General features: G+C 36.2%; 1 protein-coding gene across 5 annotated transcripts in view; it reads right to left on the bottom strand.

The window, feature by feature from the left end:
• CEP83 (centrosomal protein 83) overlaps nucleotides 1-15,180 on the bottom strand; it is a 120,367-nt gene that overhangs the window by 15,491 nt on the left and 89,696 nt on the right. For all 5 annotated transcript variants that reach the window (XM_058741790.1, XM_058741788.1, XM_058741789.1 and 2 more), the window contains 3 exons: nucleotides 7,860-7,935; nucleotides 6,043-6,200; nucleotides 4,029-4,158 (listed from right to left, as the gene is read on the bottom strand). In XM_058741790.1, coding sequence (XP_058597773.1) covers nucleotides 4,029-4,158; nucleotides 6,043-6,200; nucleotides 7,860-7,935 — 364 coding nt within the window. The remainder of the gene's footprint in view (nucleotides 1-4,028; nucleotides 4,159-6,042; nucleotides 6,201-7,859; nucleotides 7,936-15,180) is intronic.

Raw genomic sequence — 15,180 nt, 5'->3', positions numbered from 1 at the left:
CCGCGTCAGGCTCTGGGCTGATGGCTCGGAGCCTGGAGCCTGTTTCCGATTCTGTGTCTCCCTCTCTCTCTGCCCCTCCCCCGTTCGTGCTCTGTCTCTCTCTGTCCCAAAAATAAATAAAAAACGTTGAAAAAAAAAAAATTAAAAAAAAAAAAATATTCCAACACAACGGAGCAATAGAAAAATCAAAAGAACACTAATACAAGAACCCAACCTGGGATTCCCCTTTTACCACTTTCTAGCCAAATTCAACGAACTCTTCAGTAATCATACTAACCAACCATTTATCTTGGATACCTTTCTTTTCCAGTGGCTTCTACAACACCACACTGTAGCTTCCACCTCTATGACCATTCCTCTACTAAATCCAGTTCTTCTTTCTAAGTTAATTCGCTTCTTAGTCTTTATTCCTCAATCATCTTCAAAATCTCAAGTGTCTTAATTCTTTATCTCTAATCTGAATTACTGATCCCCATGGTGTACATTCCATTATTTCTAGTTATTTACACAGCACTTTCACCTAAGAGTCTAGGACACGAGTCCAGGGATGCACTGTCATACTTCAGATCTGACACGTGTTTAGTAGAATATACCTTCTCTTTCTACTCAACTGACACGTGTTCTTCACTCCATTACGACAACTCCATTTATATACTCTCACAGCTAAAACATGTCATATTTTCCCTTTATTCTTTAGCACCATATTCTATAAATCTTCTCCTTCAGAATAATTCTAAAGAGTCACCTTTCATCTTCATTCCTCTATCACAAGCCGAAATTCCACACTTCTTACCTCATTTTATCACAAGAGCTTCCTAACTGGCCTCCCTGTCTTCAGGCTTTCTTCCCTCTGACACTCTTCTCAAACTTTAGGGTCTATACAGATCACCTGGGAGTGACTATTAGTATTGTTTAGGTATTGCATGTTACCTTACTTCTCCAACTAGATTATATGGTCATCAAAGGCAGGAATTAATCATGGCTTCTATTTTCCCCTAAGTGTATAATAGAATGCTAGGCCACCCAACATATTCAATAGACACTTTAGAAGTTTAAGACTACGGTTCATGTCTTTTCCGAAAAACATTCATAACCATAATTTAACCAAGAATAATTTCAGAGAGATGTACCTTAGAATAAAAATAACAAGTTGTCATCTCAAGTGCCTTAAAAGGAAAAGGACAACTCACTGTGCTCAAACCAAGAGATCTCTCTTCTTACTCACACTTCAACAATGTATAGAGAAAAATATACACAGAAGCCAACAATCACAGAAGGGCATCCTAACTCAAGATACCTGGTCAAGTTCTTCCAAACAAATCAACAAAGTAAAATATCATCACACAAAGATTCTATCTAAAAACACTTAACAGAAATGACATAAGCTTTGTGCATAGGAGGTTGCAACTGTAAAGAAACACACTCAGATGGCAATGAGGCATCTTTTCTAGCCTGGGGAAAAAAATAAAGCTGCCACTCTCCAGTTATAAGAACCACTCACAGGAAAGCAACTCTAAAGGATTATGATTTCTGCTCTAGAGTTAATATTTTGTGCTTGCTTTAAGTCTTACAACATAAGAAAGTTATGATTTTTGTCATTTAAAGAACCTAACAAGTCTATTGCACTCCTATGAATTATATTTATATAATCTTAGAGCCAAAATTTTCATATAGAAGCATTATCTTTAACTAGAATGGAAAGAGTCTGACTTAAAGAAATTCACTTCATAGCGATTATTCTGTCACGAGAAGTAAGACTCATATGGGTACAATGAAGAGAAAAGCAGTCAAGTATTCGGGAAATTGGGAAACTAAAAGAGTAACGGTGCAGAGAGAACAAAGGATTAAGAACAGAAAGATGTAAATTTTAGTCATGGCACTGAATCTTACTAGTCAAGTAATCTTGGCTACCTACCACTTCAGTTTCCTAATCTGTAAAAACTATCTGAATGCTAAAATTCCTGAGCCCTAAAATTATATGTACTCACAGATTTTTTATAGTATTTCTATGCCACATATATTGTCTATTTTTCTACTTTAATTGATGTAAAGTTGTAAGCCTCTAGGGAAGTGTCCCACGCGGTAAGACAGCTCTGGGTCATAACTACTCAGTGAATTGAGCTTAACAATTTCCTATGACTTCAAATCATAACCCACAGGTCACATTTTCAAAAGTGATATGGATATTCCCGATGTTCACACCCATCATTTGGCAGGTATTTCAATAGGAAAAAATTCACCCCAGGTCACAATACTGATGAAAGGCTGTTTTGCAGATTTCTTAAATTATCACCTCTTCCCTTCTTACTAGTATCTATGATTAGCTGGTAATCTCTCTCACCACTGGATGTCACTTTTGCTCCAACAGAAGTCAACCCAAACTAACCTCAATAGTAATTAGAATCTGGTTTCTATGATGCACAACTCTAAAACCTTAACATAAACATTTCTCTGTGAAAGATAAAATCAAAAGATAAAATAATTTCTACTGATTTTTGGCTAAAATCTGGCTTCAGATGCTTCTAGGCTTCAAACAGTACTAGGAACCATAAGTGAAATTTCCAAGATCATCCCAAGCCATAAAACACTTCACTGAAATTCCACCAATACCCATGCACCGCTCAGTACTTGTATGGCCAGAAAGAAAGAGAAGCGGCACACACGGGAGGAAATACAAACAAAGACAGTGTTTATATTCAAGTATAAAATACTGAGATTCCCTTTTCTAATCTCAATGTTACACTACTTCCAGCATTATGAGAAGAGAAAAGCAATATTCAGAAATCAAGAAAGTGGGAAAGCAATGACTTGGAGACTTCTCGTACTGTCACTCCAACTATCAGGATGCATTTGGCAGGTATATCCAATAACCATAAATAGGTGTCTAGGAACTGTGTCTTTGGTTTCCAAATTCAGAATATGTAAATGATATACAGTTCTCTTCTCTTATGCAAATATGAAAAGCTAACCTTTCCAATAAACCCACAGACATTAAGATACTAGTGTGCCTATGAGAAGTGCCCTACTCTCACCTCAGATGTTCTCATCTTCCCAAAACAAATGCCATTGCTAAATGAACTTATCAAATGGGGACATAGTAAATCATTTATGGTATTTTTATGCTACTCCTCACCCCCAGCTCCATGCACACACCAAATCTTGTTGAAAATAAGTACTGAATCACTGCCGCCATGAGTCATGGTTACTGATGGGGCCATGCTACATTCCTTGGGTTTGCTGAAGTAGGAAAGAAGTTGTAAACCACTGACTTAGATGAATCATCTGATTACATTATACCCATGACGCTCTGAACTATTTCCAAGAAAACATATGGAGAAAATATGCCTACAAAGGTGAAACTTAAAAAAGACCACAGCTGGGGCATCTGGGTGTTTCAGAGGGTTAAGCATCTGACTCTTGATTTCAGCTCAGGTCATGATCTCACAGTTTGTGAGATCCTGGGATACTCTCTCTCCCTCTCTTTCTCCTGCCCTGTGATTTCTCTCTCTTTCTCAAAATAAACAAATAAACATTTCAAAAAAATAAGATCACAGCTGTGGTAACTATCATGGCTACTACAGAAGTCAGGGGGAAACCTAGTTTCTCCTGCTAGGGCAAGGAGATACTCACTCCTATATTCCTGAGTTGGAAATAAAAAATCATTTTAGCCAAAAAAAAGTATTAGTTAAGCACAGTTGAAATAAACCTAATCATCCTGTAAATTTAAGTGCAGAATGAGTTAATAACTAAGACTTATAAGGGCTGGTCTAGAAACTTTATCAATGAAAAAACACTGTGGGAAAATGCATGACAGCTCTGAAAAACCGACTTGAACACAAAATTTAGAAATAAACCTGTTGAGCAGTTTGCATTTTCCCAATTTATCCCTGCAAGGTTGACAGCAAAATGTCATGTTTAAATATCAAATTAAACATACACTAAAATCTCAGTTTTAATTACATTTTATTCTCCCAGAATAGTTAATTATGTTTTACTCTATAGAAATCACTTTAATAAGAACCACTTGCCTTTTTCTGGGCAATTGCAGCTCGCTGCAGTTTTTCTTTAGCTTGATTATACTTTTCTTCTCTGTCAGTGAGACGTTCCTGAAATTTATGCTTTTCTTCCAACCACTGTATCTGTTTCTCTTCCAAAGTCCTGTCAAAAGAATGTATGCAAAACACAGACAGTAACTCTTAAGACTAAATAGACATTATCCCAAGTAGAATCAAACGCTGTACCTGCTTCAGCACATCCTTAATTATCCAACTACAGGCACTCTTGCATGGCCATGTATTTGCTTATACTGAGTACTTCTCTGAGTACTGAGTAATTAAATGGTACTCAGTACCGTTACTGAGTACTTCTTCTGAGCCAGATGCTGTGCTTAGAACAGTGTGTGTACTATGTCATCTATTCTTCACAATAACCCCTTGAGTTAGGGACTACTATCATCTCCATTTTATAGATGAGAAAACTAAAGTCTAGAGAGCAGTTAATGGATTTGCTTAAAGACTTACACCCAGTTAACAGCAAGACCAACACTTGATAACCAGCTTCGAATCATGATAACCACCATGCTATAAAAACTAGGTCTAGCATGGGTGATGGGTACTAAGGAGGACACTTGTTGTGATAAGCACTGGGTATATGTAAGTGATAAGTCACTAAATTTTACACCTGAAACTAACATTACACTATATGTTAACTAACTAGGTTTTAAATAAAAAATGTAACATTAAAAAAAAAAACTGGGTCTAATAAAGCTGGTTAAAAATCAACCTAGGTATCAAGTCTTAATGCAGGATGTTTTCAGACTAAACTAAAATTTATATAATGATATTTTAAGGAACCAAAACAACCTATATCTTTAAAGCTCTTCTGCACACTTTGCATAATTTTTAGTATCATTACTATATATAGGCAGTACAAATGAGATTTATAAATCCTGAGACATCAGATTATGTGCCTAAGGTCATATAGACTTTAAGTGTTTTAGCTGGGACCAAAATCATGTTCAACTGACACGTCATCCAGCTATTTTCTGCCATGTAATCTTATGAATAACATTCAGAAACCAATGATCAATTACTTAAACTTGCTAGCTAAGTTGTCATTAGAATGCTTTTTGTCTTAGAATTTTAAGTGCATTTTAATCAAACACTTCAGGTTTCAAGATATAAATTTCCATTTTTTGCAAAATAATTTGGACCCTATGGAATGTCACAACACATTATGGACAAATAACTTGCTTACTTTCTTTTCTTGAAATTCAACTGCATGTGTGAAACCACAGACAGTCTTAAAATATGAAATAATGAGACACTGAAGGGAGAAAATTTTATTTGGCAAAGTAGCCTTCAGAAGAGAAAATCTGAAAAGAATTATGTTTTGTAGATTCAAACAAAAATATAATACTAACATGAAGACAAAGCAAATACAAAATAGCAGTTTTCTATCATATCTAAACAAAATTTTCCAGAGAATGTAAGATCTTGAACATCACAAAAATCATCTCCTTGCCAGTTTACTATATACACTGTCTACTAGTAATAAATTTCAAGACCAAAAAATATAAACAAATAAATGAGCTTTTCAAAGGGAAAATCCAAGATATTATAGTTCTAATTCTAGGAAGTAAGTTTTGCATATCACAAAATTTCTTTCTGTTCTCTGGCATTCAGAAGAATAATTTAGATATTTGGAGTAAAAAATGTATTAATGTATTGGTTTACTCAATGAATAAAGAAGGGTTTCTTTGAGGGTTTTCAAAAGAACACGGTGGACAGGCAGAATTTGTTAAAAAAAAAAAAAAAAAAAAGTCTTCTGCCCTAAATGCCCCCTTTTCTAAAAAATTCAAGAGTCCATAAAGGTCATTCTCTAGAAATAGAAAGTACATTACCTAATACCATTGTATACTGTCAAAGGGTATTTGTAACTAGCTCCCAAAACACATTCAACATTGGAATCGTCATTAAAAGAACTACATATAACATAGCAGAAAGAAGAAATAGTTTGTACATAAAAAAGAGCAAACTCTACCTTTCAACTTCTAGTTGTGCTTTCTCAGCTTGGCTTCTTAAATTTCGGCATTCCTGTTTTAACCTCTCTACCATTTCCTTCAGTATTTGGTTTGAATTCAGCAACTCATTCTCTGACTGTCCAAGTGAGGTCACTTGGATCTGCAAACTACTGATTTGCTTAAAAGAGAAGAAAGAGAAACATACAGCCATGTATGCAATAACGAACGAATGGGAGAGGCACAGGATTGTAAGCATCTTCCTTGACAAATCCTCCACCCAACTGATTTGTCCTAAGGACACCCGGAAATTAAATGATAAACCGCAGCAGCATTAGGATCCAATAGCATAGTATCATTGCCTAATATAACCAGAGTCTATCAAGAACCCTGTTCCTCAATCCACTAAGCCCTCTCCTCTTCCTCCCAAAATAAGCAGACCAGATGAGCTACTGGGAGTAGGGAAAAGGATTGTAAGAAGGGGAAAGTAGGGAAGTGAGAAAGGAGAATGCAACCATTAAAAAGTCTCCACTGAACTTCCTCTACCTCCTAGGAAAGAACAGGTTTTAAAAGCTCATCAGCTGGGAAAGCTGCTAAGGGACTCTGTTCTCCCATTCCCATGTACCCTATAATCAGCAACTCTTCCGGGAATTCTGCTTTCTAAATAGTTTGGAATCATTAATACAGAAAGGATCACTCTTACATTGTTTTTAAGTGGTTTCTAAGCATTCCACATACCCAGTGTTGGGTGGAAGAGAGATATTCTAAGAAACCTAATGAATGGCAAGGCTTCCTTGGCCTCTAGAGCCATTTATCAAACCATGAAATGTCACTCATGCTTTTTCTCCATCCTAATGTACTTTTATGTGGGAGTACATTTTCTCATGAAAAGTAACTAATTATCTAGTTAAAAATTAACAGGCTAGGAAGATAAATGGTGATTTTTAGTTATATCCAAATAATCTTCATTTGGAACACAGTTATACCTACTTCCTCCACGAGCAATTTTACTCTTTTTTGGGGGCAGGGTGGGGAGAACAAGAGTGCACACACAAGTGGGGAGGAGGAGGAGGAGGAGGAGGAGGAGGAGGAGGAGGAGAGAGGGAGAGAGGGAGAGAGGGAGAGAGGGAGAGAGGGAGAGAGGGAGAGAGGGAGAGAGAGAGAGAGAGAGAGAGAGAGAGAGAGAGAGAGAATATCCCAAGCAGGCTCCACGCTCAACACAGAGACTGATGGGGGGCTCAATCTCATGACCCTGAGATCATGATCTGAGCCTAAATCAAGAGTTGGTCACTTAACTGACTGAGCCACCCAGGCACCCTCATTTTGCAAATTAACAAATCTTCATTTTCTTTCACTTTTTCTTACCTCTTAGCCATTCTCTCAGAGGAGCTGAGACAGATAAAGAGGATTAAGAATATACTTATAGTGATGAGCACTGAGTAATGTACAGAATTGTTGAATGATTATACTGCACACCTGAAACTAACTGAACACTGTAGGTTAATTACACTTCAATAAAAAAAAATCAAAACTCACACACATATACATTCAAAATACAGATTTAAAGAAGCACTTAAGAAAATAAAAGCAAGGCGCGCCTGGGTGGCTCAGTCAAGCGTCCGACTTTGGCTCAGGTCAGAGATCCCCCAGTTTGGGAGTTCAGCCCCACGTCAGGCTCTGTGCTAACAGCTCAGAGCCTGGAGCCTGCTTCAGATTCTGTGCCTCGCTCTCTCTCTGCCCCTCCCCTGCTCACACTCTGTCTCTCTCTGTCTCAAAAATAAATAAAACATTAAAAATAAAAATAAAAAAATAAAAGCAAAATGTTTGCTAAAATCATTACCTGTTTCAGGTCAGCATTTTCATTTTTTTCTTTCTCTGCATTTTCAATATTCACAATTTGCTGCTGAAGTTTTAACCTAAAAATGACAGCCCAACAAAAACATTTATTAAGAAGCCATAGTTCCTATATTTCAATGAATTAGACAATCATTTTAGAGTACCCGTATTGACCCCAGGTGTTGTGCTTGTTAAGTGGCAGATAAAAGTTTGATAAAGATTTTGACTTCAGGAAGGTGTGTTCACATGTAACTAAGATGTATCAAATTTCTGCTTTTACTGTGGAAAAATCTACAAACTTCTGGCATAGAGAAGATGAGAAATCAAGTAGGTCTGGGAAGACGAGACTACATACATGGAGATATAAATTTGATGGGTATGATTTTGATAAACGCGGGGAACAACCTGAACAGCCTTTGGTGGAAGAGTGCATAACGTGTCACTAAGGCATCAGAAAGTGGTCCAGTGCGGGCAAAGCCATGTCTATGACCACACAGCTCACACAATGCTTTCACCCACACTGCTACCTCACTTTCACTTACCAGACTTGGAGCTCCTAAATGTATCTCTAATGCCTATTAAGTCTCCCTGTTTTTAACTGCAGTAATTTCTCACAATAAGTCCATGAAAGTAAGCAAAGTCATCTTTATTATTTCAATTTTATAGATAAAGAGATTGAGGCTCAGGCCCAAATCACATAGCTACCAAGCAGCCAAATGAAGACAGGACCCAGGTCTTCTAACCCAAGTAAGGGTTCTTCTCCTACTAATTATGCTGCAATTTTACTGATTTAAGTTGAAAATTTAAAAGAAAACTATCTAGTACAGGACACCATAGTGTATTCTATAAAATATATTATGAGTTTTCATCCCTGAGATGAATGCTTATATAATGTGTGTCCTTTTCAAAGGAATGATACATTTTTAACCAGAACCTTAAAACATAGAGCATCTCTGGTAACCAAATAACTAACCTCATAAGAAAGACTTTAGGCTAATAGGATAGGCCAATATGTGATAGGATATGCCCTCAACTGCTCCCTTTTTAAAATCCCTCAAACATTTACCTCAAATATAATTCATTTGGCATTTATTATTTAGAGTTTGGCATTATTAGCATGTCTTATCAACCCAGGTAAAACTGCTTATTGGAAAGACGACATTCTCAAGAGCCTAAGGCTGTGCTTGAAATGTTAATAAGAATTCAATAAATATTTGTTGACGGAATGAATGAACCAACCTAAATCCTGGGTTAGACACTTAAATGTGTAAGGTGACTGGACAATATGACACAGAAGAAACCGTAAGACCCAATGCTTCCTCAGATATTTACATACAAATGCTAGAAACAACGGATCTAAAGGAAAGGGGAGTCTTGCTCTTACTTTGCTTCTTTAACAGTACCAGTCATACTCTTGTTTCATAATTCCAGCTACATTTTTACTCTCCGAAACTTTCTCTGCATCTCACCCTTAAATGTTTATGGATGTCATTAACTTGGTGCTTCTAGGTCACAGAGTCAATAAAGATTTCTTTCTAAAAATCATGAAGATAGAAACAGAGGAGAAAACACTGTGGGTCCTAGCTCAGGTCCAGAGTTAAAAAGTTAGGTCCCAAGTAAATCTTAGCTCTGGTCAAGATTTTGAATATACCTGAACAGGAAGAAACAAGATCCTGTTAAGAAAGCAATGTGGTCTGAATGCTTTCTAAATAAGTTACGTAGGTATGAAAGAAAACAGTGCCCTACAAACAAAAATTGAAGCAAAAGACTATCATGAAAACATGAAAAGTAAGAACATCATTATGGTAGACTGTAAGAGGTGACAAAGTCTTCTTCAGTTCACTTCACTAGAGTTGTGCAGTGTTAGAATCTACAACCCATATGGCAGTTTTTTAGAAGAAAGTTAGTCCACAATTTAAGATCATTACAATTAGGATTGTAAGGGCTTATGGAATTTAACATAAATAAAAATTAATAGAGATGATTAGGGTTTAGAAATGAATTCAATGGTCTTAACCTCAGTAACAAAAGAGTTCAGTACAAATTATTTCAAAATGCAATGCTGCAGACTTAGGAATAAAGTACAGTATCTCTTTTGATGAGAAAGTTTTTACTATTTAAGGTAGGTCACAACAAATCAAAAGAAATCAAGTCTTAAAGTAGAACTAAAAAATACAGAAGGGAGTGCAATTAACTAACTTCCTTCAGGGTATCAGTAAAGGCTACATAAGAGAAATGCAATTTGAGCTGGACCTTGAAGGCAAAATAAGAGTCTGAGGTAAAGAAATTAAAGACATAGATGAAGAAGATAATCAGTGAAGCAAGACTCTAGAGGAAGCAAAGGAGATGGGAATCAGAACACTTGAGACGTAAAGGGAGAAGGGATATCTTCATTAAAATAGAAAGGGAGGAGAGAATAGATGAGGATAGAAATTCTCAGATAGTGAGAAGTTTAAAGAATTTCCATCTAGGAGCTTTTGCTCAGGTACAAGTGAGAGCATAGGTAAACAGTGGACAAATAGATTTCAAACTAAATGGGAGGCAAGGGAGCCAGGTTAACAGAGTGGAAGAAAAAAAAAAGTATAAGAACTAATTTTGCTATCAGTTTGACTATCAAATTTTAATGTCTTCAGTAAGATTGAAGTAGATAAGAGGGAAAAAATAGGTATTTGAAATGACCAGTTCAAAGGGATGACAAGGTCCAAGAAATGGCTAAGTGTAGGGGCTGCTAAAGTTGAATAAAGATAAAGAATATAAGAGTTAAGATAAACTATAAGGCTAAGGTGGATCAACAATATGAATGGCGTCGTCACAAAGAACAATGACAAAGGATAGAAAATAGTAACAAATTGAGCTAGACAGAAGTCAAGCTCTTCATTGACTGTTGGGGAACATCTTATAGGTTGGTCACTGAGAAATAAATAAGGATAAGATGGATGCAGTGAAGACCAAAAGCAAAACCATTTTAACCCAGTTAGTCAAACAACTGTCTGGAAGCAAAAGTGGGTTCACAAATATGGATTTTTCCTTCTTGTTCCCTAGTTGCAGGACAGACGAAGGGAAGAGTAATTCCACTTAAAAGGGTTGCCAGGACCAGGTCAGGTTTCAGTGAGGGCATATTTTTTTAAAATGTGGAGACTGTGGGGCGCCTGTGTGGCTTAGTCAGTTGGGCGTCCGACTTTGGCTCAAGTCATGATCTCACAGTTTGTGAGTTCGAGCCCTGTGTCAGGCTCCTGCTGACAGCTCAGAGCCTGGAGCCTGCTTTGGATTCTGTTTCCCTCTCTCTCTGCTCTTCCTCTGCTCATGCTCTCTCTCTCCTTCAAAAATAAATAAACACTAAAATAAAATAAAATGAGACTGCAATATATATATATATATATATATATATATATATATATATATATATACACACACACACACACACACACACATATATATGTATATAGGTAATGGGATAGATTTCAGAGGCTACAGCAAAAATTATTGAAAGGAGAGATTTAATGGATTGGTCATGAGGAGAAATCAAAAAATGAAGGATGAATACGTTGTTGAATGAGCAACTATGAGATCAAGTACTTTATATTTTTAATGTAATTATGGAAATAATGGAAGCAGAAATTGTAGACAGACCACAGGGCCAAAGTACAACAGAGAATGGAGCTGTAGAAAAGTTGAAACAGAAACAATAAGAATAACAGTGAGATGGAGTCATTCCAAATTCTCTTCCAAGAACAAGTAGCTAATTATGATGATTATTGCCTAGGTTTTCTGTGGCAGGCAGCTCATGTGAGTCATTTCAACATTCAACAAATATTTACTGAATACCTACAAATGCTAAGCCTAGTCCTAAGTGTTGTAGATACACCAGAGAATAACAAAGACAGAATCCCTATCCTTAAGGAATTTACAGTCCAATGGCACTATCTGATTTTTTTAATGATGGAAATGTTCTATAATTTGTACCATCCAACATGATAGCCACTAGTTACATGTGGCTATTGCATATTTCAAAAAGTACAACTAAAGAACTAAATTATTAATTTTTTTACTTTTATTTTTTACATGTTCATTTATTTTAGAGAAAGAGAGAGTGGGAGAGGGGCAGAGGGAGAGAGGGGGAGGGAGAGAGACAGAGAATACACTGTCGGCACAACCCAATGTGGAGCTTAAACTCCCAAACTATGAGATCATGACCTAAGTCAAAATCAAGAGTCAGACACTAAACCGACTGAGCCACCCAGACGTCCATAATTTAAACTAATTTAAAATTAGATTTAAATAGCTATATGTGACTAGTAACATCATATTAGGCACAAAAGGTCTAGTGTAACTTCCAGGCTTCATTTGATGTCAGCCTCTATTATCAAGGGAAGGCATCAAAGCAAGAAAAGTTGTATTTGTGATTTCTCTATTTGTCAAAGATTCCAGAACAAGTTTCCTGAGGAAAGCAGTTCTTACGTAAACCCAATGAAAACAAGGTTATTGCTTGAGAGCACTGGAAACTGACTCTGGCCATTATTAGCAAAAAGAGACTTTCCTGGAAAGATATGAAACTCACTGAACCAACAGGAAACTAGAGAACTGGAATCAGGCTAAAATAATTGACGAGAATCACCAGCAAGGACAAACTGTCTGGCCCATCAAATGTTGCCACATATTCTTCTATCACTTACTTTGCAGTTCATATCTTGGAACAGAACTTGTTCAACTGGCCAAGTAGAAGTCCCCTGCTCCCCACTAAGATGATACACAACAGATAATTCAACTAAAGATAGACTATATACAGAAAGAAGGTATATAAAGTAACCGGGTAGCTTTTTTTTTTCTTTAATATTTCTGAAAAAATGAGAAAGCCACAAATGTAAAATAGAGCTCTGGCTTTAAGCAATGTAAAAGATCAGGGATTCACTACAGGATTATCCTAAATGATCAAATTCCCTTTCCTTGAGCTTAAGTAATTGCTGCCATTTCCCCAACACACCTCCCCCTCACTTGTAATAACAAACTGCACATACCCTTCCACAACCGCCACTCTGAAATAGGCATAAAACTTGGGCTGAGTCAGTATCCCCCTGGCCACAGTGATGGGCTCAGGGATAGGTAAGTGAACCAGGCCCAACCTCTCTTCTTGATTTTTCTAACTTAAAATCATCAAGTAAAAACCCTACCTTCTTTGATCTCAAAAATAAAGTCTTGACCTCACACAGACAGCAGTTAAGAGAGAAACTTAAGAGTTAGAAGAGGAGGGAGATGAAAGTAGGGAAGAAGTCATCTGGTCACATTTAAGTTTCTAGATCCAGGTGTTCATGAGGCTAGTACAAACCCTGTCCTTTCCACAATTTATGTCCACTAAAAATGACCCTTTCTTCACCTGAGTTAGTTGGAGTTGCATGCTTCAGAATTAAGAGTTGACTAGATACTATCTTATTGAAAATCCTTTTAAAAATATTTTAAAATTTTAAATAATTTTTACATGTTTTCATTTACAGGTAACGTTACAAATTTTGCAAACTCATTGTGGGGTGGGGTAACCTTCTGAAATATAGAATACTATTAGAAAAATAATTTTGTTATTTAGTCTAGTGAAGAAACCACTTTAAATAGGATAAGAGACTAGTATGTAATTAATAACTTAAAGCATCTGCCAAAGCGGTGATTAATCCTAATCAGAACAGATATTTGTTATTTGTTAATAGATGGATACTTCTGCTTTACAGGATTTAGACTTTTCAGTTCATTAGCAAGACCTTTCTCTCTATAAGTAAAGAATTTAATTTTGGGGGCAACTGGTTGGCTCAGTTGGTTAAGCATCTGATTAGGGCTCAGGTCATGATTTTGTGGTTAGTGGGTTTGAGCCCTCCCTGCATCAGGTTCTTTACTGTCAGCACAGAGCGGACTTCAGATCCTCTGTCCGCCCCTCCCTCTCTTCCCCTCCCCAACTCGCATTCTGTCTGAGTCTTTCAAAAGTAAATGAACACTTAAATTTTTTAATTTGCGACCTATCACAAATTCTAACTAAGACAAAATGAGATTATGATTATTTAACGAATGACCAAAATAGACCTGGTTTATGTAGCCAGACATTTAGAAGTCAGAACTGCCATAGGAAAAACACAATTGTAGACCATTAAAAAAAGTCATGTAAATTTTGCAAATTACTCCTGCTATATTTTATGTTGATTATGTCCCTATTTTAAAATAAGTTGGGGTCAATTATACGTTATAAATGAACTGGAGAAACTGAAGGGAAATTTAAAAAAATTATCAAAGTGACTAATGGGACAGAAAATGATTTCTATTAAAGAAAAGCTAAAGAAATGAATGCTGTTTTATATAGGAAAAAAAGAAAAAAAAAAAACCTAAGGGCCAAATTCATTAGTGTCTGCAAGTAACAACAAGTTTGCTTGACATTTATCACTATGTCAATAGAAGCCAAACCAGGAGAAACAGGCTTCAATTCTCACAGAAAAGACCCTAAGTGGTTAAATGGTGGGACCATAAAGGGATAACATCAGGGTGGCGTTTTCCTAGGAAGAGTGTCTCTCTCCTTTCTAGAGATTGTCAAGGAGATAAAACAACCAACCAAAAAACACCTTACCTGTCTAGAACAGTTAAAAAAATAATGTACTCACCTAAAAGCAAAGCATAGGACAAAATTGGCTCTCAAAATCCATTACAGATTTATGATTCTAGAATTATTACAGCCAACATTTAAATTAATCATTCATAAAACCTGACATGAGTAAATAATACATATATTTCTGCCTGAGGTAATTCCTTCCTGAGTAATGAGAATAATATAACACTGTATGTTAACTATACTGGAATTTAAATTTTAATTTATTTTAATTAAAAAAAAAAAACCCTTGTCCTGAAACATAACCTACACCTTAATGAACATGATTTTTAAAAACCTCTCAACTTTAATCTATAATTATGAAGTCATTTAAGATTTTAGAAATTTAAAAAGCAGATATAGGGACTTCCAGGTAGCTGAAGATAACAGCAGATATCTAGTTCTGTGCTATCCATACGTCCTGCAAAATAATACAAAAAAGCAAAGACAGCAAATAAAGCCACACAAAACCACATCCTTTCCATAACTGGAAGACGGAAAGTGCCCAAACTTCAAAACATTTTTAAGCAAAAAGACGAAAATAATTCTAAATCCCAGCAAGGGAACATTCATGCTCCTGCCTGAAAGTCTTTGCTGTGAGCATGGGCTCAGTGCATTTAAATGAACTTAATTCATATGTTAAAATAAAATGATCTCTAATTTGGCTCCACAGCAAGACCCAACTATATGCTACACATACAAGACACAT

Source organism: Neofelis nebulosa, chromosome 8 (genome assembly GCF_028018385.1).
Source record: "Neofelis nebulosa isolate mNeoNeb1 chromosome 8, mNeoNeb1.pri, whole genome shotgun sequence".
Lineage (NCBI taxonomy): Eukaryota > Metazoa > Chordata > Mammalia > Carnivora > Felidae > Neofelis > Neofelis nebulosa.
Note: the sequence above shows the minus strand (reverse complement) of the source record. Positions and strands in the feature narration are given on the sequence as shown.